The 24,439-nt window shown below is 40.5% G+C and overlaps 1 protein-coding gene across 6 annotated transcripts in view; it reads left to right on the plus strand.

Annotated features, from left to right (window-relative positions):
• The window catches only part of CHEK2 (checkpoint kinase 2), a 46,580-nt gene that overhangs the window by 8,876 nt on the left and 13,265 nt on the right, over positions 1-24,439 (plus strand). For 4 of the 6 annotated variants that reach the window (XM_042910657.1, XM_042910658.1, XM_042910660.1 and 1 more), the window contains 5 exons: positions 10,302-10,426; positions 10,546-10,693; positions 13,571-13,661; positions 18,202-18,310; positions 21,223-21,276. In XM_042910657.1, coding sequence (XP_042766591.1) covers positions 10,302-10,426; positions 10,546-10,693; positions 13,571-13,661; positions 18,202-18,310; positions 21,223-21,276 — 527 coding nt within the window. Of the gene's footprint in view, positions 1-6,268; positions 6,401-10,301; positions 10,427-10,545; positions 10,694-13,570; positions 13,662-18,201; positions 18,311-21,222; positions 21,277-24,439 lie in introns of those variants that run through there. The other 2 variants (XM_042910661.1, XM_042910663.1) reach the window with 2 other exon arrangements.

Below are 24,439 nucleotides of genomic sequence, written 5' to 3' on the forward strand. Positions count from 1 at the left end.
TAACCCACGTACTTTTCACATTGCTGCTTCTATGCTGTATCTCTGCCGTGGTCTTTGTTGTGCTGTTTCCTTAAGGGCAAGGACTCAGTTTCCTCTCACCCTCCCAGGGAGACTGCTGAATTTTTGAAGTTCCAGGTGCTAATCGCTGCTGATTGTAAGAACTCAAAGCAGTATGTTATAGGGATTCTTCTTCCTCATGCATGCTCCCCAGTGTGAGGGTCTGTTTCTTTCCTTTCTTTGTGTCCCTACCTCATGGACAGTCCTACAAGTTTGTTTGGCTCCCTTCTGCATCTCTGCCCTTCCTACTCTCATCGGTATGACTTCTTTTCTACATTTAGTTGCGGAGGGTCTGTTCTGCCAATCGTTGGGCTGCTTTCTGAGTTATTTACACTAATGTGGGTTATCTAGTTGTGTCTGACATGAGGTGAGCTTAGGGGACTCCCACTTCAACAGCTTCCCATGGAAGACTCTATGATTAATATTTTAAGGAACCACTAAACTGTTTTCCACAGCAGCTGCACCATTCTATATTCCTACCAGCGGTGTATGAAGGTTCCAACTTCTCTACATTTTGCCCCAACTTACTATGTGTCTTTTTAATTATAGTCATTCTAGTGTGAAATGATCTCATTGGGCTTTTTAAATTTTATTTTTGTGGGGCGCCTGGGTGGCTCAGTCAGTTAAGCGTCCGACTTCGGCTCAGGTCATGATCTCGCGGTCCGTGAGTTCGAGCCCCGCGTCGGGCTCTGTGCTGACTGCTCAGAGCCTGGAGCCTGTTTCAGATTCTGTGTCTCCCTCTCTCTCTGACCCTCCCCCGTTCATGTTCTGTCTCTCTCTGTCTCAAAAATAAATAAACGTTAAATTTTATTTTTGTTTCTAAATGTTTGTTTATCTATTTATTTTAGTTTAGCTTCTTTTTTTTTTTTAAACTTTTTTTTTTTTTTAATTTACATCCAAATTAGTTAGCATATAGTGCAACAATGATTTCAGGAGTAGATTCCTTAGTGCCCCTTACCCATTTAGCCCATCCCCCCTCCCACAACCCCTCCTATAACCCTTAGTTTGTTCTCCATATTTATGAGGCTCTTCTGTTTCGTCCCCCTCCCTGTTTTTATATTATTTTTGTTTCCCTCCCTTATGTTCATGTTTTGTTTCTGAAAGTCCTCATATGAGTGAAGTCATATGATTTTTGTCTTTCTGTGACTAATTTCACTTAGCATAATACCCTCCAGTTCCATCCACATAGTTGCAAATGGCAAGATTTCATTCTTTTTGATTGCCGAGTAATACTCCATTGTATATATATACCACACTTTCTTTATCCATTCATCTATCTTTTGGGCTCTTTCCATACTTTGGCTATTGTTGCTAGTGCTGCTATAAACATGGGGGTGCACGTGTCCCTTCGAAACAGCACACCTGTATCCCTTGGATAAATGCCTAGTAGTGCAATTGCTGGGTCATAGGGTAGTTCTGTTTTTAGTTTTTTGAGGAGCCTCCATACTGTTTTCCAGAGTGACTGCACCAGCTTGCATTCCCAATGTTTGGTTATTTTTGAGAGAGAGAGAGAGGGAGAGAGAGTGTGTGTGTGCGCATGAGCGGGTGAGGGGCAGAGAGAGAGGGAGACAGAGGGTCTGAAGTGGGCTCTGCACTGCCATCACAGAGCCTAGTGCGGGGCTTGAACTCACGAACTGTGATCATGACCTGAGCTGAAGTCAGGTACTTAACCGACTGAGCTACCCAGGCACCCCTCATTGTGGTTTTGATTTGCATTTTCCTGATGACTAATGATAATTGAACATCTTTCTAGGTATTTATTGGTTATTTTATATCGTCTTTGGAGAAATTTCTATTCAGAGCCTTTGTTAATTTTTAATTGGATTTCTAATCTTTTTATAGCTGATTAAAAAAAAATTTTTTTTTAACGTTTATTTTTTTTTAATTTTTTTTTTTAACGTTTATTTATTTTTGAGACAGAGAGAGAGAGAGCATGAACAGGGGAGGGTCAGAGAAAGAGGGAGACACAGAATCCGAAACAGGCTCCAGGCTCTGAGCTGTCAGCACAGAGCCCGACGCGGGGCTTGAAGTCACAGACCGTGAGATCATGACCTGAGCTGAAGTCGGACGCCCAACCGACTGAGCCACCCAGGCGCCCTGACGTTTATTTATTATTGAGAGACAGACACAGAGCATGAGCATGGGAAGGGTAGAGAGAGGAGGAGACATAGAATCCAAAACAGGCTCCAGTCTCTGAGCTGTCAGCTCAGAGCCCGACGCAGGGCTTGAACTCACAAACTGAGATCATGACCTGAGCCAAAGTTGGTCACCCAACCAACTGAGCCACCCAGGCGCCCCTTTTTATAGCTGATTTGTAGGTGTTCTTTATATGTTCCAGATATAAATCCCTTATCAGATATATGTTTTGCAAATATTACTTCCATTCTTTGGGTTTCTTTTTTGTTATCTTTTTTTTTTAAAGTTTATTTATTTATTTTGAGAGAGAGGGAGAGAGAAAACTTCAAGCAGACTCTGCACTGTCAATGCGGAGCCTTACATGGGGCTTGAACACACGAACTGAAATCATGACCTTAAACCAAGACCCGGGTGCTCAACTGACTGAGCCTCCCAGGTGCCCTTCTTTTTTGCTTTCTTGATGATGTTCTTTGATACACTAATTTCAAACTTGAATTGTGGCCAATTTCTCTCTTTTGTCACTTGTGCTTTTAGTGTCATATCTAAGAAGGCATTGCTTAACCCAAGATTACAAGGCTTCATTACTATTCTTTCTTCTTTGAGTTTTATAATTATGGTTCCTACTACAGTTAGCCTTTGATTTTGTGTAAGTTGATTTTTGTATATGGTGTGAGGTAAGGGTTCTAACTATTGTTTTGAATGTGGATATCTACTTGTCCTAGTACCATTTCTTGAACAGACTATTCTTTTCCCAGTGAACTGTTTTGGCACTCTTTTTCAAAGTTAGTTGACTATAAATGTGGTTTATTTTTGGTCCTTCATTTCTTCCCTATTCATCTGTATGTCTGTCCTTATGCTAGTACCATAACATCTTAATGATGGTAGCTTTGGAGTAAGTTTTGAAATTGCAAAACATTGGTAACTCTTTCAACTTTGTACTTCATTTTCAAGATTATTTTGGATAGTCTGTGTCTTCATATTAACATAAGAATTTTAGTTTCAGATTGCTAATTTCTGCAAAGAAGGCAGCTGGGATTTTGGCAGGGATTGTGTATGTCAGTAGTATGGGCATTTTGCTATCTTTGCAATAGTATGACTGATTTATTTATTTATTTATTTATTTACGTATTTAATTAAAACTTTTTTTTTTTTAATGTTTATTTTTGAGAGAGAGACAGAGTGCAAGCGAGAGAGGCAGAGAGAGAGGGAGACACAGAATCTGAAGCAGGATCCAGGCTCTGAGCTGTCAGCACAGAGTCCAACGTGGGGCTCAAGCTCATGAATCTCGAGATCATGACCTGAGGCAAAGTCAGTGCTTAACCGACTGAGCCACCTGGGTACCCCATCCATGAACATTTATAAAAGTCTTTCAAATTCTTTCTCAGCAATATTTTATAGTTTTTATAGTATTAGATTTGTACTTTTGTTAAATTCATTCCTAAGTATTTTATTCTTTTTATGCTATCATAAATGTACTTATTAGTATTTTTAAATATACATATGTTTTTTTAACTCTACATCCAACATGGAGTTTGAACTCATGATCCCAAATCTAAAGAGTCACATGCTGTACCAACTAAGCCAGTTAGGCACCCCAAAAGGAATTATTTTTAAATTTCATTTTAGGTTAGTTAGTTCATTGCTCGTGAACAAGTGGGGTTTTTGGGTTTTTTTTTTTTTTGTATATTAATCTTGTATTCTGTAATGTTGCTGAATTTGTTAATTAGATCCAATAGTTTTTAGTGGGTTCTTTAGTATTTTCTGCATAAGATTATGTTATCTGTGAATAGAGATAGATTTGCTCCTTCCCTCCTTCCTTCCTTCCTTCTTTCCTTCCTTCTTTCCTTCCTTCTTTCCTTCCTTCTTTCCTTCCTTCTTTCCTTCCTTCCTTCCTTCCTTCCTTCCTTCCTTCCTTCCTTCCTTCCCTCCAGTGCCCTGGTTTGAATCTCTAGTACGATGAATAAAAAGTAGGGGCACCCGGATTGCTCAGTTGGCTAAGTGTCTGACCCTTGATTTTAGCTCATGTCATGATCTCACAGTTCATGGGATTGAGCCCTGTGTTGGGCTCTGTGCTGACCGCGTAGATCCTGCTTGGGATTCTCTCCCTCTCTCTCTGTCTCTCCCCCAAGCTGTGTTTCAAAAATAAATAAATAGACATTTAAAAAAAACATTGTAAGAGCAGATATTCTTGTCTTATTTTGATGTTAAGGGGGAAGCTTTCACTATGCAGTTAGCCATAGGCGGTTCAATAAGTGCTTTTTCTCAGGGTGAAGAAGTTCCCTGCTATTCCTCATTTATTTTTATTGTTGTCACTATTGTTTTGAATCATGAAGGATATTGGATTTTGTCAAAGCCTTTTCTGTCTACTGAGATGGTCTTGTGGTTTTGTTCTGTATTGTATTGTGATTGCATGTTACATTAATTATTTTTCAGATGCTAACCCTAACCCAACCATGTTTTCCTGGGTTAATTCTCACTTGGTCATATCTAATCCCTTTTACATGTTGCTGGATTTGGTTTGCTGAGGCCTGTTGGTCTGTTGCTGTCTTCTGATGTCTTTGCTTTTGGCATAAGTGTATTAGTAGCCTCAGAATGAGTTGAGAAATTTCCTTCCTCCTGTGTTTCTTGGAAGAGTTTGGGCATTGGTATTAGTTCTTTAAATGTTTGGTAGAATTTAAAATGAAGCTATCTTTTAGACTGCTTGGTTCAGTCGGTGGAGCATGTTACACTTGATCTTAGGATTGTGGGTTCGAGGCCCACATTGGGTATAGAGATTGCTTAAAAATAAAATATTAAAAATAAAACCCAGCTTTTGGCTTCATTATTATTTTTTAAAATTTATTTATTTATTTTGACAGAGACAGAGATAGCATGAGTGGGGGAGGGGCAGAGAGAGAAGGAGAGAGAATCCCAGGCAGGCTCCACACTGTCCACACAGAGCCCAACGCTGGGCTTGGGCTTGAACCATGAACTGTGAGATCAGGACCTGAGCCGAAATCAAGAGTCAGACGCTCAACCAACTGAGCCACTTAGGCTCGCCTCCCCTGCCCCCCCCCCCCAACTTCTTTTCTTTTTTTTTTTTTAATTAAAGTTTATTTATTTATTTTGAGAGAATGTGAGTGGGGAGAGGGGCAGAGAGAGAGGGAGAGAATCCAAGCAGGCTCTGCTCGGCGTGGAGCCCAACACAGGGCTCAGTCTTCTGACTGTGAGATCATGACCTGAGCTGAAACCAAGAATTGGATGCTCAACTGACTGAGCCACCCAGGATCCGCAGTTTCATTGATTTTCTTAATTATCTTTGTATTTTCTATTTTTTTCTGCTCTGAATTTTTTTTTTTTTTTTTTGAGAGAGGAAGAGCATGCAAATGGGGAAAGGACAAATGGGGAAGGGGCAGAGGGAAAGAATCTTAAGCAGGTTCCAAGCTCAGCATAGAGCCTCTTGCAGGGCTCAGTCTCATGACTGTGAGATCATGACCTGAGCTGAAATGAGTTAGATGCTTAACCTACTGAGCCACCCAGGCGCCCCTCTGCTCTGATTTTTATTATTTTTTTCCCTCTGCTTGTTTTAGATTTTGCTTGCTTCTCTTTTTCAACATCTTAAGGAAGGTTAGGTTATTGACATAAAATCTTTATTTTGTAACTTAGACATTAACAACTGTAAATTTCCCTAAGAAATGTTTAAGCTGCATCCCATAAATTTTGGTATGTTGTTTTCTCATTTCATTAATTTCAAAGTATTTCTTAATTTTCCTTAATGATTGTTTTTCTTTGTCCCTTTGGTTTTTTTAGTTAATTCTGCTTAAATGGGAATTCACTAAATTTCTTTGTGTTTTTGAGCTCCAATTTCATTACATTGTTATTAGAGAACATACTTTGTGTGATTTCTGTTCTTTTATGTTCATGGAGTAGGTTTCTCGCTCTAGCTTATGTTCTATCTTGGAGAATATTTTTCATAAGCATTTGAGAAGAATGTACGTTTTCTTTTTGTTGGGTGAAGTGTTGGGACTATTTTATTTAAATTTCAAAATAATCTAATGAGAGACTATTTTTATTCTTACCTCCATTTTACAGAAGAGCAAACTGAGGCTCTAAGCCTCAGTTGATTAACTTGTCTACAGTCATATAGCCCAGAGTTGGTAGAGGCAGGATTTGATCCTACAACTTTTCAACTTTAAACCTATGTCCTTAACCTGCCATTGAGAAAGAAGTGAGTATGCTGTAAGAAATGTGATGAAAGTTAGCAACCAAAGGGGAGTGTGGAGCCCAAGGGAGGCTTGTTCCTGTTTGAAATGAGCGTGAGAGAAACTGGTAGAGGAAGAGATTAAAAATGCTTGAGTAGGAAGAAAATAAGGGTGAGAGTGTAGCTTAAGGGCTGAAGCTGGGAAAGAGTGAAGGTGCTGTAGTCAGAAAGACATGGGTTCAAGTCCTAGCTCTGTCATCATCTAGCTGTGTGACCTCAGGCAAGTGATGCTACCCCTCTGAGCCTCACCATCCTCATCTGTAAAATGGGGCGGCGGGGGAGGGGATGTTAAAGCAAAGGTGAAGATGATAGGCCAAAGGTCAGAGCTGAATGGGGATCAAAGGGAGAGATGGGTTAACTTTTCCCAGATGGTTTTAATTTTTTTGTCTGTGATATAGGATCCTTTGAGAGGGAGGACAGTGAATTCGAACTTCAGAGAGGAGAGGTCTAGAATCCCTAAAAGAAAATAGCTTACCTAAATTTTCTTTTTCTTTCTTTCATTCTTTTTTTTTTTTAACTTACCTAATTTTCAGTTCACTTGCCAAAACCAGTGTATCTGTTGCTCTTCCTACACACCTTCTCACCTGCACCCCTTCCCTACTGGGAAGATGGACCCATCCTTCCCTGGATTGATACCCCTCATTGCCTTTCTGAGAACTTCTGGTCCCCTTGCCTCCTCCCTTGTTCTCCCTGCCCTCCTCCACACTTCTGCCTGGGGGCTCTCCTGATCAGCAAAGGTCAGAACAGACCCTTTTGTAGGGGCCCACTTCTTACAGTCTCTGTCCACCATCCTTGTCCTGATGAATTCTCCATGCCCTTCCTTGTCCCAGCTGGTGCAGTAGTTCTGCATTTCTAGTAGAAATACCATGGTTCATTTATTCCTTCCCCTATTAACAGATACTTAGGTTGTTTCCAGTTTTCGTTCCTGTAAGCAAGACTCCTTGAACATCCTTGTGGTTGTCTCCTTGGTCAATTGGCAGATGTGTCTGTGGGGTAGAGACTGAGTTGAATTGCTGGGTCTTTGAGTCGGCATGGCTTTACTTTGTAATGGATGATGCCATATTGCTAAGTGCCTGTATATTCTTATTTTCCTTTTATTTTTAGATTAATTATAATTCACAACACATTGCTTGCAACTGGCATTTAATACTCAGCATTGTATCTTAGATATCCTTATCTCAGAATGTAAAGATTCTCATTCCTTTTTATAGATGTAAGTTTTTTTGAAGTTGTCCCTTACTAATGGAGATTTAAGATGTTTGTAATCTTTTGCTGTAAGAATAATGCTATAGTGAATAACTTTTTAGTTTTGTCCTTATATCCTTTCATAATACATATGCCTCTATCCGTAGGATAAATTCCTAGAAGTAGAATTTCTGGGCCAGTTATGTGTGTCTATGTAATTTTTAAAAATTGACGTGTGGGGTGCCTGGGTGGCTCGGTAGGGTAAGAGTCCGAGTCTTGATTTCAGCTCAGGTTATGATCTCACAGTTCGTAAGTATGTGTGCTCTCTCTCTCTCTCTCTCTCTCTCTCTCAAAATAAATAAACCTAAAACATAAAAACCTCACAGTGAAATGCACATGACATAAAATTAACCACTTTATTGTTCTTTAATTTTTTTTGAGTCTCTTTATTTAATTAATCTTTACACCCAGTGTGGGGCTCAAACTTGTGGTCCTACAATCAAGAATTGCATGCTCTTCTGACTGAGCCAGCCAGGGGCCCCAGATTAACTATTTTAAAGTGAACAGTTCAGTGCCATCACAACCTTTGTCTAGTTCTGAAACACTTGTGTTACTCCAAAATAAAACCCTGCACCTGTTAAGCAGTCACTTCCCTTTCTTCTCTCCTCCTGCCCCTGGCAACCAGTAATCTGTATTTCATTTCTATGGATTTAAGTATTCTGGATATTTCATATAAATGTAATCATACAACTCATGGTTTTTTTGTGTCTGGCTTCTTCTAACTTTTTCAAGGTTTATACATGTCGTGGCATGTATGGGCTGTAGCATTTATTTTTTATGGCTGAATAATATTCCATGATAGGGGCACCTGGTTAACTCAGTTAGTAGAGCATGAGACTCTTGATCTCAGGGTCATGAGTTCAAGCTCCACATCAGGTGTGGAGCCTACTTAAAAAAAATGCATATATATATCTACATATATATATTCCATTATATGTAAGTACCACAATTGTTTAAAAACATTTTTTTTAATGTTTAATTTCTTTTGAGAGACAGAGACAGAGAGACAGAGGAGTGAGTGGGGGAGGGGCAGAGACACACACACACACACACACACACACACACACACACACAGAATCCCAAGCAGGCTCCAAGCTGTTAGTGCAGAGCCTGACTCGGCCCAAACTCATGACCCGTGAGATCATGACCTGAGCCAAAATCAAGAGTCGGACACTTAACCAGTTGAGCTACCTAGGCACCCTGAAATATGAAATTGTAATGTATTATTGGTTTTTAAAATTTCTTTTTTTAAAATGTGTACATGTTTATGCATTTTTTAATTTCATTTTTAAAAAATATTTTATTTTTAAGTAATCTCTACACCTAACGTGGTGCTCGAACTCACAATCCCAAGATCAAAAGTTGCATGCTCTATGGGGTGCCTGGGTGGTTTAGTCAGTTAAGCATCCAACTTCAGCTCAGGTCATGATCTCACGGTTCATGAGTTTGAGCCCCTTGTCGGGCTCTGTGCTGACGGCTTGGAGCTTGGAGCCTGCTTCGGATCCTGTGTCTCCCTCTCTCTCTGCCCCTACTCTGCTTGCGCTCCGTCTCTTGCTCTCTCAAAAAGTAAGCATTAAAAAAGGAAAAAAAAGAGTTGCGTGCTCTACCAGGTTCCCCTGGTTTTTAAATTAAAAAAATTTTTTTTTTACCTTGGCCATTTTTTCGTATGTTTGAGCCATTTGTATTTCTGTCTCTTGTAAATTGTCTCTTCATATCTTTTACCCATTTTTTACTGGATTGTTTGTCTGTTTTTATTTGTAGGAACTTGACATACATTAGGGAAATTAGTACTTTGTGATATGAGGTGCTAACATTTTGCCTGGTCTGTCTTTATCAACATTTACTTGCCTACTACATTCATTGTCCTTGGTGCTGGAACTAAAACACAGGAGACCCAAGGCTGCCCTCCTGGAGTTTGTTCTAAAAGGGGTGTGTGGGGAGACAATATATAAATAATCAAGATAACTTCCAATTATGGTCCATACTTAGAGGGAGACAAAACGGGATGTCATTATGATAATGGATGACGAGGTAGGAGTCTGCTAATACAGAAAGCTGAGTGGAAGATGACAGTTTGAGTCCAGACACAAAGCAAGATGACTATGCAAGTAGCTGTGTTTGAACAGAGAATGCAAAGGCCACAAGGTGGGGGTTGAACCCGACATGGGGCAATGGAAGCCACCAGAGGGACTAAGTAGAGTGATCAAGGGGAGCGGTGCAAGGTGAGGCTGGGAGGGAAGCAGGGGCTGGATCCTGAGCATCTAGCCTGCTATGGGGAGGAGTGCACATTTTATAGTAAGTACGATGGGAAGCCTCAGGAGGGTCATGAGCAGGAAGTTATTTGATTTTAAGTGTTTTTTGAAATCATTAATAATTGCTTGAGAACTTTTAATGACGGCTTGTTATTTCATAGGTATGTATAAGTCACGATTTATTGAACTCATTGGAAAATTGTTCTTTTCCTCCTCCCTCATTTTTATTCCTATATCATTTTGATAAAGGTATCTGTAAGCTTGATTGCTTTCTTAGGTTATTTTCCTCTAATTACATTTTACAAGCAGTTTTTAAAAGTGTTTGATGCATGAAATTCGACAGCACTCCGGTGTATACTTTTGTGTTACAGACTGTGTTAATGACAGCTACTGGTTTGGGAGAGATAGGAGCTGCGAATACTGCTTTGATGAGCCACTGCTGAAAAGAACGGATAAATACCGGACTTACAGCAAGAAACACTTTCGGATTTTCAGAGTAGGTGACAGAAATCCATATGTTTGGGAAAATTGGTAATCTAGTCCTTCACCGTGAGATATCTTAGCACTGTCACTCCCCACTGTTAAAACTTTGAAATAAAATGTTCTCTATTTTAGGAAATGGGTCCCAAAAACTCTTACATCGCATACATAGAAGATCACAGTGGGAATGGAACCTTTGTAAATAGAGAGCTTGTAGGGAAAGGAAGACGCCTTCCTTTGAGTAACAATTCTGAAATTGCACTTTCAGTGTGGAGTAATAAAGGTAACATTACTATCTTCTGGTTACTGAATCTTTTTTTCCTCTCCTGTAAAGGGAAGATCGACATTATGCCCTTTGCCGAGTATGGTTTAGTTACGTAAAGTAAGACGGTTAGTATTCAGGATTCAACTCAGTCCTGGGTGCATCCTTAAATTAGGAAAGATTTCTATCAAGATTGAATTTCTAAAGTTTAACTGCTGTGATAAGTTTTATTTAAGGCTGTATGCTGTCAATGGGATGATATTGCTTAAGATGTTTCATTGTTCATTGATTGATCCAGTTTGTACCGCATCAGTCTTAGATGTCAGTGAGTTGTTTTAGACCATTAATTCTTCTCCCTCCCTCCCTCTTTCCTTCTTCCCTTCCTTTCTCATTCTTCCCTTTCATTCCTTCCATTCATTAATTGTACATGTATTTATTGAAGTTTGTTTATATGCCAGGCATTAGGTTTTTTCTGTAAGAATCTCAGTTTAAACCTTCTTCCTTCTTGGGGCACCTGGGTGGCTCAGTCAGTTGAGTGTCAGCTTTTCATTTTGTCTCAGATCATTGTCTCACAGTTCATGAGATTGAGCCCCATGAGATTCTCTCTCTCCCTTTCTCTCTGCCCCTCCCCTTTGTGCACACATGTGCTCTCTCTCTTTCTCTCAAAATAAATAAATAAACATTAAAAAAAACCCCAAACTGTCTATTTTCTTAGTTACCATTTGGTGATTGTCTGAAAGTTTTGATGTTTATTGTCATCATCAGGCAGCATTTTATAAGCAGCCGTTCCTAAAACTACTAATATCACATCTAAAATGAACAGCTGTCATTCAGCACAGAAGGAATTAAAGCAACCTAAAGAGTTACATGTAATCTCACAGTGATTTTAAATCCTTGGACAAAAGGAATACTTTTGTTTCTTTGATTAAAAACAAACCCACAGAATTTCACAAAACTATCTGAGGGTTGAATGAATGGGAAGGGAGTGTGTGTGGGTAATAACTTAAAAATAATAGATCTCCACGGGGTGCCTGGGTGGCTCAGTGGTTAAATGTCCTACTTTGACTCGGGTCATGATCTCCTGGTTTGTGCGTTCAAGCCCCACTCTGGGATCTGTGCTGACAGTGTGGAGAGCCTGCTTGGGATTCTCTCCCTCTCTCTCTGCCTCTCCCCCACTCGTGTGTGTGTGTTCTCTCCCTCTCTCAAAATAAATAAACTTAAAAAAAAAAAATAGATGCTCACAAACGCTGTCCCACAGATCCTGGTCTAGTAGGTCCAGGGATTTAAAAAATCTTGCTTAGGTGATTCTTAGGCAGTCAGTCTTCAGCCTGGCATCTGGGAACGATGGCCACGCTGGGCATCCTAAAATGCATTTTATGACAGTTTTCCCCATTTCTGACTATTTTGTTTTCAATCTGATAATTATAGTCAGGGCAGCTGCATAGGGTTTTGCTGTTTGAGAGCACCTGGTGCAGGCGACATCTGAATGCTGAAATTTGGCCTGTCTCACTTGACCAGCTGTGTGCCACCTTTTCGTAGTTGGTCCATCTACGGGGCAACTGTTCTGTTCTGAACAGATGTGTTATATGGGCTAAAGGTGGCCTTAATTGAAATAGATCAGACTGGCACTCTGCAGATGGCATTCAGTTTATTGACATTTTATTAGGCATTTGTTATTTGTACTTTAACGTCAAAATCTAGATTGCTTTGAAAAAGGTGCACTGCCTGGCCATACTGAGCCTATAATTCCATAACTGGAGGATTTGCCAGTGCTCAGTAGAGCCTTCCTGGTTTAGATGGACGGCATGTTTTCCCCATTCAAGTCCTCATTGCTCCACGTTGTCCCCAGCCTTCCCTGTGTACATGACCTTGGCTTGTATGGACAACTGAATTTGTAGCCCTTGAAGTAGACCTTGACATCTGTGAGATGTAGCCCTCCAGAGCCCCTCAAATTCCCAGATTCTCAGATGCCACTGGAACATCTAGGTTCATAAATATCCATGAACACAGAGAAACTGTTGGTTTGCTGGAAGGTTTCCTTCACTATGCAAGTGTCTGTCTTGTGGAGACCAGCCTGGAATGAAGCACACTCAGGTGGCTCAGATTTGTGCCAGAGACTAGAGCTCTTGGTTACTCCAGGGAGGTCAAAACCTGTTGCCTGAAATCTGAGAAACTCAAGGGTCTTAACACATTTTACTGTTTCAAGATATTGCAGGCAGTTGCAAATTTACTATTGATTTTGTAGAATTGAAATGTCGATAATTGATTGCAGCCTTGGTTCACGTGGATGGTTAAATTTTTAAATGAGTGGGGTTATATTTTTTCTTTTTCTGGAATACGACCCAAATAATGGAGAAAAAGGGGATTTGGGGGGAAACGCTACTTATTTAACTTTACAATCAGGTTCAAGATGGTTTGCACTATAAAATGCCAGACATGTAAAGGTCTATGAATGGCAAAGAGAAATAATACTAGTGTGATGACCTATAGTCTAATTTTTTGGGGATGTTTATATGTCTAGAACATTTTTTTCTATGCTTGAACTGATTGCTTTTTGGTTCTGGGTTTCTGCTAATCTGCATGGGTGTTTTATATCAGTTGCAGTTGACTAATATTTTGAGACTGAGGAATAAGGTTAGCATATATGTATGGATTTCCTGCACTAACGTGAGATGATGTTGTGTATTTCTATTGAAGAATGAGATTTGACTGTCATTGTCCATGGGTTTCTCTGGGTTTCATAACAGGGGTTAAACTGGCTAACCAATTCCTTTAGGGTTAGGTGTTAAATGTAATTGAAAACAGTTGTCTTATATTCCATATGTTTACTAAATTTTAGGACCATTTTATCTTTATCGAATGAATTAATGAGACCTATTTCTGCCCTTTCCCCCTTAGTTTTTGTATTTTTTGACCTGACTGTAGATGATCAGTCAGTTTATCCTAAGGAATTAAGAGACGAATACATCATGTCAAAAACTCTCGGAAGGTAAATTGTTTTTTTTGTTGTTACAGAAATTGCAGTTCATTTTTTTCCTAAACATTTGTCATTGATTAGGTTCTTGTTCCTGGTTTATAACATTTATATTTGTAGGACACCTATTTGTGATAGGCATGTTATTCATTTACTTGACTATCATCAGTTGAAATGAAGAGTTTTCCTTATACATTTTACCTTTGATAGCTCAATAAAGTGGCTTTAAAAAAGTTGGTATTCACAGGGGCACCTGGCTTTTACTCAGAAGAGCAACTCTTAATCTCAGTTGGAAGAGCATGCGACTCTTGATCTCAGGGTTGTGAGTTCGAGCCCCATGTTGGGTGTAGAGGTTACTTAAAAATGAATAAATAATAACATTTAAAAAAAAGTTGTTACTCACATACCATACAATTCACACATGGAAAGTGTACAATTTAGTGATTTTTAATTTTTTTAATGCTTATTATTTTTTATTAAAAATTTTCTTTTTAATGTTTATTTTTGAGAGAGAGAGACAGAACATGAGTGGGTGAGGGGCAGAGAGAGAGGGAGACACAGAATCCGAAGCAGGTTCCAGGCTCTGAGCTGTCAGCACAGAGCCTGACGTGGGGCTTGAACCCACGAACAGTGAGATCATGATCTGAGCCGAAGTTGGACACTTAACTAACTGAGCAACCCAGGCACTCCTACAATTTAGTGATTTTTAACATTCACTGAGTTGTGAAACATTTTCATTACCTTCTAAAAAGAAACATTTACTGCATTTCTGCCTTCTTCAGAATTTGTGACATCTTGGGAACTGAAATGAAACTGACCACTGAATATGGCAAAGTTCTCAAAATTTTTGGTTTCAGGACCCCTTACATTCTTAAAAATTACTGAGGGCACCCAAGAGCTTTTGTGGCTGATATCTGTTGATATTTGCTATATTAGAAATTCAAATGGAGACATTTATAATATTTGTTAATGCATTAAAGAACCCAATTTAGGTTAAGATAACTGTGTTTTAAAATTTTTAAATGTTTATTTTTTTGAGAGAGAGGGAGAGAGCCAGAGACAGAGCACGAGTGGGGGAGGGGCAGAGAGCGGGAGACACAGAATCAGAAGCAGGCTGGCTGCAGGCTCTGGGCTGTCAGCACAGAGCCCGACGTGGGACTCGGATTCATGAACTGCGATATCACGACCTGAGCCAAAGTTGGAGGCTTCACTGACTAAGCCACCCAGGTGCCCCCAAATAATGTTTTTAATGCAGAATAATTGTTTAAATAAAGATCAGTGAGAAGAGAGGCGCTGTTTCACATTTTTGCCTATCTCTTTGCTATCTGGCTTACTAGAAAATGGCTAGATCCTGATATTTGCGTCCTTGTTCAGTCTGTTGTCACATGCCACGTAGCCTCTGGAAAACGCTGTATCCTCATGAGAGAATGAGGATGAAAAAGGCATATGATGTCTTAGTATTACTCTGCAAATAGTTTGACTTTGTGGACACCCTGAAAGCATCTTGGGGTTCCTTAGTGGTTGCCTAATCCTACTTTGAGAGCCACATCCTTAGGGACGCTTTTACCACATTGTACCATGTTCTTCACTCTCCCACCCTTCCCCCTCTCCCAAAGGCCTTTCTCTTTATTGACATTTTTGGAAACTTGGAAGTAGAAGTTAATAGAAGGAAATAATCACCCATATTCCTGCCACATAGAATCAAACAGTGTGTACTCTTTGCAGCCATCTGTGGGAGATATTTTAGTTTATGGATATTAAATTCAGTAACTCACTGTATTTTCACAATTGCATTGGTGCTTGGAAGTTTATAGCCAAATTTTCTGCGCACCCCTAAGAAATGCATGGGACTCTTATTTTTTCTAAGGGAGGATTCAACACAAATCTTCTATAAGGTGATGGAAACTTAACTCACCTGAGTCAGGTAAAAAAAGAAATTTATTGGCTCTTGTAAGCAGGAGATACATGGGCACAGCTGTTTTCAGGTATGACTGGACCAGGTGGCCTTTAGGGCTTTATGTCACTCTTTGAATTCTGATGCTCTATGTGGCTGTATGTGTGGCTGGATTTAAGGGCTCCTCCAGTGTTGCCAGGGCACTGGCTCCATGTATTGATTTAGCTACTACTGGTTGTCTTCCTATAGATTTGTTTTCTCTGTGTGGCAGGAAGAATGGCTTCCAGAAGCCCCACATTCATATCTTCTACCACTTCTGCAGTGGTAGAAACCACTGCAGAGAGAACTTTTCCCCAACATCAACATTTGATTCCAGGGGAAACGTTGATTGGCTTGATTTTGGTTACACGTCATCCCATAGTACTCTTACAGACTCTCCATTAGAGCTATATTGACTCAGGGAAGATTTCTCAGGCAAAAGGTGACTGTGATCAGAAGGGGAATTGGAAAGTGTTTTGAGCAGATTTTAAACAATAATAGTTAAACGGACCATTTTCTCACACCATATACAAAAATTAACTCAAAAGGAAAAAAACTAAATAAATGTAAGAGATACAGCTATAAAACTGTAAAAAGAAAACAGAGGTAACTCTTCAGGACCTTAGGTTTGGCATTGGTTTCTTTTCTTTTCTTTCTTCTTTTTTTAATGTTTATTCATTTTTAAGAAAGAGAGAGAGAGAAAGGGAGATACAGACACCGAAGCAGGCTCCAGGTTCTGGGCTGTCCGCACAGAGCCCGATGCGGGGCCCGAACTCACCAATCGTGAGGTCATGACCTGAGTCGAAGTCGGACGCTTAACTGACTGAGCCACCCAGGTGCCCTGGCAGTAGTTTCTTAATTATGGCACCAGAAGCACGAGCAACAAAAGAAAGAAAAATAGATAATTTAGACTTCATCAAATTTAAAAACTTTAGTGCATCCAAACACTATCAAGGGAGTGAAACACAACCCATGGAATGAGAGAAAATATTTGCAGATCATTTATCTGATAAGGATCTAGTATTCAGCAAAAAGAACTCTTATAAGTCAACAACAAAAACAACCCACTTTACAAATGGGCAAAGGATTTAAATAGCCTTCTCCAAAGATCTACAAATGACCAAAAACCACATAAGATGATGCTGGGCATCATTTATCATGAGGGAAATGCAAATCAAAACCACAAGGGTTACTGCTTCACAGCCGCTAGTATTACCATCATAAAGAAACAGAAAGTAGCAAGTGTTTGTGAGGATGTAGAGAAATGAAATCCCCTGTATACTAGCTGGTGGGAATGTAAAATGTTGTAGCCACTGTGGAAAATAGTTCCTTGGTTTCTCAACAAGTTAAGCATAGAATTACCCTATGACCCGTGATTCCCCTTGTAGGTATATAATTCCCGTCTCCCAGTTGACAATAGGTGTTTAAGTAAAAATTTATGCATGAATGTTCACAGCATGTATCCAAAAAGTGGAAACAACCCGAATCTCCATCCACAAATAAACAGGTAAACAAAATGTGATATATCCATACAATGGAATATTATTTAGCCACAAAAAGGAATGAAATATTGACCCATGCTACAGCATGGGCTAACCTTGAAAACATGAGTGAGAGAAGCCAGACACAAAGGGCCACATATTGTGTAATTTCATTGATACGAGATATTCAGAATAGGCAAATCTATTGAGAAAGCAGATTAGTGGTTCCCAGCAGCTGGGAGAAGGATAGAATGGGGGTGGAGTTTCCATTTGATCTCATGAAAAATTTTGGAGCTAGATGGGGGTGATGGTTACACAACATTGTGGATGTGCTTACTGCCACTGAATTGTAGATTTTAAAATGATAACAGTGGTAATTTTTATGTATACATATAATACACAATAAAAAGGGTGTCTTGACAAACCTACCTTCCCACCCCAAACTCACAATAGTTATAGTCTGCTTGGGGCATGTAATGAGTGATTGATATGTGAGTAGCCACTACCTTGGGCTGACCCAGGCTTTGGAGAACAGAGTCCATTGGGTTACCTGTATCCTGGGTATTATTCCTCTTCCATTATAGTATCCCAATTAATTGCAAATCTTTAAGAGTTTGCTGCAATTAAGTTAATCGCATAATACTTTTGGTTGTTATTGTGATTTTATTTAGGGTGCAGTTTATGGCATCAACTATGGCACTTTGAATAAGAAAGAGCATATCAATGAAAATAATTCATTTACAGTTATCTGCTGTAACTTGGGTCAGGCACTCATTTTTGTTTAGGACTTTGTTCTCAGTGATGTTTCTCTGCCTCTAGGATAAGTAATTTCTGTCTTATTTGTTCTTAGTGTCTTTCTGAGGATTTCACATTCTGGGGTGCCATTAATACTTAAGTCTGTATCACTCAGCTCAAAAAGTAGAATTTGGAGCTGACTCAGCACTATTGGATGGTCCACATTCACTTATGCCCTTGACATTTTACATTGGTTATGTTTCATTGTGTTGTTTGAAAACAGGGACAATGGAAGTGTTGTATGTGGACAGCGGTTAACTTCTAAACTGATCTCGGCTAAAGTTAAGCCCAGATCAGGAATGATGAACCATTCTGACAATTGATCATTTTATGTTTCTCTCCGTAGTGGTGCCTGTGGTGAGGTGAAGCTAGCTTTTGAGAGGAAAACATGTAAGAAAGTAGCCATAAAAATCATCAGCAAAAGGAAGTTTGCTGTTGGCTCTGAGAGAGAGGCAGTAAGTACCTGTGTTTGTGCATGCTCAGCTATTTATTTTTATTTTTTTAATGTTTATTTTTGAGATAGAAACAGAGCATGAGTTGGGATAGGGGCAGAGCAAGAGGGAGACACAGAATCCGAAGCAGCTCCAGGCTCCGAGCTGTCAGCACAGAGCCCGACGTGGGGCTCGAACCCACCAACTATGAGATCATGATCTGAGCCGAAGTTGGACGCTTAACCGACTGAGCCACCCAGGCTCCCTGCTCAGTTGTTTTTAACACTTCTTAACTTCCCCCAAATAATTTTAGAGTGGTGAGTTTTTTCTTTTTTTTAAGTTTTTATTTATTTATTTTGAGAAAGAGGGAGAGTGAGCAGGGGAGGGGCAGAGAGAGAGGGAAAGAGAGAGAATCCCAAGCAGGCTTTGCACGGTCTGTGCAGAGCCCAATGCCAGGCTCAAATGCACAAAACCGTGAGATCATGACATGAGCCAAAGTCAAATGCTTAACCGACTGAGCCACCTAGGTGCCCCTAGAGTGGTGATTTTCAGTGTTAGGAAGAATTCATTGTTCACATACGTGAATTTGTATTAAACAGCATTGAAATATTTTGAGTATATTCAACTAACCTAGAAAGTTACTTATCCATAATTTGGTTCCAGAAATATTTTGTTGTACATAATTTACCAGCAAGAAGTGCTTCCCCCCCCCCCCCCCCCCCCCAGTTGTTACAAGTTTTACAGTACATGAAAGGAAATTGGGGGGTGCCTGGGTGGCTTAGTTGTTTGAGTGTTCCTCTTGAATTCAGCTCATGATCTTACAGTTCGTGAGTTCGAGCCCCACGTGGGGCTCTGCACTGAGCACAGAACCTGCTTGGGATTCTCTCTTTCCTCTCTCTGCCCCTCCCCTGCTCATTCTCTTTCTCTCTTTCTTTCTCCCTCAGGCGCTCTCTCTCTCTCTCTCTCTCTCTCAAAAAAAAATCAATAAACATTAAAAAAAAAAAAAAAGGAAATTGAGGGGAAAAAACAACCTGGCTATATATCCCACCATTGTAACTCCACAGCTGTTTGCAGTTTTCTTTTTCCTTCTAGTCCTTGTTCATACAAATTTGCATTTTTAGATGGTTGAAGTCATACTGTATATACAATTTTGTGTTCTACTTTTCCACATAAGCATTAATGCATAAACTTTCCCCTAATTGATGCTTTTTGATGATGGAGCCTCTATTTCATGAACTTTATTGTAATTTATTCCCCCATTTCTCTGTTTGATCATTTAGGGTAATTTCCAATCCTTTGCTCTTCCCAATAATGGAGTTAATACCTTAGCATCTATAGATTTTTAAAAATCCTAATTATTTAACAGTCTCTATATAGTAGCCATTCATTTTATTGCATTCTGTAATATACATTTACTGTGTTGGTGAAATGGTCAAATGTATTGGTCTTTCAACACACGACCCAACAGAATAATGTAAAATGAGGTCTCTAGTCACATTTTCCTTTGTGGCCAGCTGTTTCTGGCCATTATACTTTAATGTTCTTTAAAGATCAATTCCTCCCCCCCCCCCCCCCACCTCTGCCCCCAAGACAATGCCATTTTCACATGGCAAGAGGAATTTCCTTTCTGTGTTCACTTTGTTACAGATCTTTTTCCCCTGTGATTCTGGATTTGTTTCCTGTTGGGGGTGTGTGGTGGGGAAGAAAATACCTACCATTCTTGAAGACTTGGAGCAAAATTTTACCTCTTAATTTCATCTTTCAAATCAGATTGGACTCTTTTAGACCTCTCTATCATCAGAGTATGTCCTGCCATGGTAATGAGTTTAACAGCTTACAGGAAGAGGCAGACTTTTAAAATTAAACATCTGGGTTTCTTAGCCGAAGTCCATTTTACATAAATATGTAATTCTATATCCTCTTTGCTTTGGAGGGTGTAGCCCTTGAGGCTGAGTAACTCGATTCATCCTTTTGGAATTGGAACAGAGAGCAACTTCGGTCCCCTGATGCTTCCTCTCATTGGTGTCTCACTAAATATGTTAGCCTGCAGTAAATTGGAAACTGTGTCTGCTCTATTATTAGAAATGTGGCTTGACATTTTCCTTATGTAATTTAATTAAATACCTCTTGTCTGTGGTGTTTATTTGTTGTATCACTTTTATGAGTATAAACAATTGTACAGCCAGAGAGAGCTTACAACTAATATTACATTGTATGTTAGCTAACTGGAATTTCAATAAAAACTTAAAAAAAAGAGAGACAGAGACAGAGCTTACCAGGTAAGCATGAGAACAGTGGAAACACACTTGTTTCTGGCTGTGAGAACTGGAACAAGTGGCTTCCTTTCTCTGAGCCTCAGTTACTCCATCTGTGAACTGGGGATAATTCTAGAACCCAGTTCACTTTGGGATTTTGAGACTTATTAAGTAAAATGATTCTTTTTCTTTTTTTAAATATTTTTTTAAGTTCACTTTTTTGTTTGTTTTTTTTTGGGAGAGAGAGCATGAGAAGGGGAGGGGAGAGAGAAGGGGAGAGAGAAAGAGAGAGAGAGAGAGAGAAAATCCCAAGCAGGCTCTGCAGGGTCAGTGCAGAGCCCAATGTGAGGCTTAAACTCACAAACCATGAGATCATGACCTGAGCCAAAATCAAGAGTCTGATGCTTAACTGACTGAGCCACCCAGGCGACCCCCAAGATGACTCTTAAATAAAGAGGTTGGCATAGGGCCCGGTCGTTTACTGAATGCTTACTATTTGCCAAGCACTTTGCAGAGTGATTTTTAGGGGAGTTATTTAATTGATCGACCTCTAATCCTTGATGAGTAGGCGCTAAGTGTGGAACTCAGACAGCTTTTACTCAACTAAGCTTTAACTAAGCATTTTCCAAGTGTTGACTATTATTATTATTAATAAACTTGAATGTTATTTTTTTATCAAAGGATCCGGCTCTCAATGTTGAAACAGAAATAGAAATTTTGAAAAAACTAAATCATGTAAGTATTGCTGTAAAATCTGACCCAGACTTACTTACATTCTTTCCTCTCAAAATATGGGAGTTGTATAAAGTATTTCAGTGTAATCAAGCTAGTATTAACTTGCATTCCTTAAATGTGTGTGTGTGTGTGCGTGTGTGTACGTGTATACATGTGTGGGTACACATGTATGGGTGTATGTGTTTAGCTATAATGTAGATGGGAAAAGCTTTGCCCTGAAATTTTGAGAGGACAATACTGTATAAAGATTTCATGATTAAATAACTGTGATATTTCCACTGAGTGAGTTTTTGACCAAAATGCATGGTAAATTTCCCTAATATTTTATCTCATATTGTTTATGGGAAGACAGTGCCAATTTGGTAAATTTGGCTTAATTATACCTGTTTTCAATACCTCTAAATACCTTTTGGTGGTACTGATTTCCATTTACCTCGGTGGGTGTGAATAGTTGCTATCGTTTTTGTGCCTTGTCTCACTGGAAAGTGAGTCTGTCTTTTTTTTTTTTTTTGAATGTTTATTTATTTTTGAGAGAGAGAGAGAGACAGAGCATGAGCATGAGCATAGTAGGGGCAGAGAGAGGGAGACACAGAATCCAAAGCAGGCTCCAGGCTCTGAGCTGTCAGCACAGAGCCGGATGCGGGGCTTGAAACCACGAACCATGAGATCATGACCTGAGCCAAAGTCAGACATTTAACCGACTGAGCCACCCAGGTGCGCACCATTAAGTCTGTCTTTTAAGAAGTGAGAAAAGAAGCAGGCTCTGTGCTGACAGCAGAGAGCCCAATGTGGGACTGAACCCATGAACCATGAGATCATGACCTAAGCTGAAGTTGGACACTCATTGACTGAGATACCCAGGTGCCCCATGAATTAGCCTCCCCCCCACCCCAAGGGATCTGGAATCTCTTGTTAAAGAGAGGAGCCCTCTAATTTTCTGGGGTGGGGTTGCTTCAGACATACCCCTAAGATAAACAGAATCCTCAGAGTTTTTTCTGATGTCAGAGGATCCCCAAACATAACATTTATACAAATCCAATGTCCACTGCAGTCGAGAAGAATTGAGAACCCTCAAAAAAGATCTCTGGAGAGAATTTCTTGGCAATTTACAAGGGCATGTGGAAAGCTCTTGGAAATGAAACACAGGCTCATGAGTGCATTTGGGGGATAATGAGTAGAGCCTGGCGTTTGGAGCCAGGCATTGATTCAGTCTGTTGTTAAACACTTACTGTGCCAGCCTGCCTTCTAGGCCCGGGGGTGGTGAGCACAGATGGACTTGGCCATCCTCCCCTCCTCTGGTTTCAGCCTAGTGGGGAGACAGACCAGGGTTCCCACTCCCATCTCTCTTACCTCCTGGCTCTGAGAAGGTCATTTCATTTTTCAACGCCCCTGTTTCCTTATCTCTGCAGTGGAGACAATATGGATACATACCTTAAAGGTCAGTGTAGGAATTCGATGAGATGTGCTTGCCAAGCTTTCCACATGGAGAACACGCTTGGGGGAATGTTTTGCGGTGTGGAGAAATCACTGCCATTCCCTAAACTTTTCCCTGTGTGATCTAACTGGAAGGTTTAGGGTAGTAGCCTCCGGTTCATGAGAGACACCTTCAGCTGCGACACTCCAGCCAATGAATGACCCTAGAGACGGTGGTACCTTAGAGGATGCAGTCCTGCAGGCTCTGACTGTTGGGCACCTCCTCGTGCTCTGCCAGCTCCCAGACCAGTCCATTCCCAGGTGGGCGCTGGCCTGATGATGCCAGGCAGAACCAAGCAGCTCTCCTCTGTTCCTCTCAATTTCTGTTCCTTTTCCATGTGTGTCTTTTCTTCTACTTCTGCTTTATTATATCGGGATATCACATGCATGTGATCTAGAGAGTCAAATATTGCTCAAAGGTTCACACATAGACTGTAGGTCTGTAGCCCCCACGGCCCCCCCCCCCACAAACATTTTAAAACTCTTGGATCTCTTTTTTGTTTGAATGAATTTATCTCCGTATTTCTACATAATATACATAAACTGTTATCTCTTGGTTTATCAATCTTATTTTTTTATGATCAAATTCTTCTTTTTAAGTTCATTAACTTATTTTGAGAGAGAGAGCGAGAGCGCATGCGTGTACAGGTAGCGGAGGGGTGGAGACGGAGGGAAAGAGAATCCCAAGCTGGCTTTGCACTGTCAGCGTGGAGCCTGACGCAGGGCTCAAACTCACGAACTGTGAGATCACGACCTGAGCTGATGTCGGACTCTTAACCGACTGAGCCACCCAGGTATCCCTATCGATTTTAGATAGCCTGTTGCCTTCCTGTGACAGCATATGAGAATCTTAGTTCCCCTTTCCATTCCTCTTAGTATAACCTTACAGTGCATATCCAGTGTCTTCATTTTTGTGGCAATACAGCTGGTCACGCAGAGCCAAATGTGCTGGGATCATAGGTAAGGAGTGGCAGAGCTGGTTTGCTCTCAGCCTCACATGGTGTGTGTGCCATGACCAACATGTGGTGGTAGAGTCTGCCTTCAGTGGTGTTTCTGTTACTGCCATTGTTCTCGTTAATCTGCGCAGCACATGAATGTCTCCTGTGTGCCAGCTGCTCTGCTGAGTGTTGGTTCTAGAAAGAGAAATAAGACTTGACTCAGCCTGTCAAGCGCCTGATGAAAGGAGACCCGTGGTGGGTGTTAGTTTCCCTTTTCTGCCCTCCTGGAGGTCGCAGTCTGATGGGGAGACAAATGTTGAAGATGCAGCATGAGGCCACATGGATGAGAACCAACGCAGGGGACTGCGGATGCATCCTGAAGGTGACATTCGAGCTGGGGCCTGATGCTTGAGACCAGGTGTGCCCAGAGGGCTGGATCACCAGGCAGGAGGGCAGCAAGCAGAGGTGTGACATTGGGAAAGAACACAGCAAGTCTGGGGCAGGCAGGGTGTTTTGTGGTCTGGAGAGGAGGATGCATGGGACCAGGAGCAGGAGATTTGGCCATGGTCGGGGGGTAGGGGCAGGACAAGGCTGGGTCTCCAGGGTTTGCTAATTCCTGCTGAAAAGTTAGGTTTCCGAAGGTTTGCTTTCCTCGTCTTACTTTCTGTCTTTCTTCTATTTCCTTCCATCTCTCCCTCCTGATTGGTCTCCTTTCCTTCCTTTAAATATGTTTAAATTATATAACATTTGGC

Source organism: Panthera leo, chromosome D3 (genome assembly GCF_018350215.1).
Source record: "Panthera leo isolate Ple1 chromosome D3, P.leo_Ple1_pat1.1, whole genome shotgun sequence".
NCBI lineage: Eukaryota > Metazoa > Chordata > Mammalia > Carnivora > Felidae > Panthera > Panthera leo.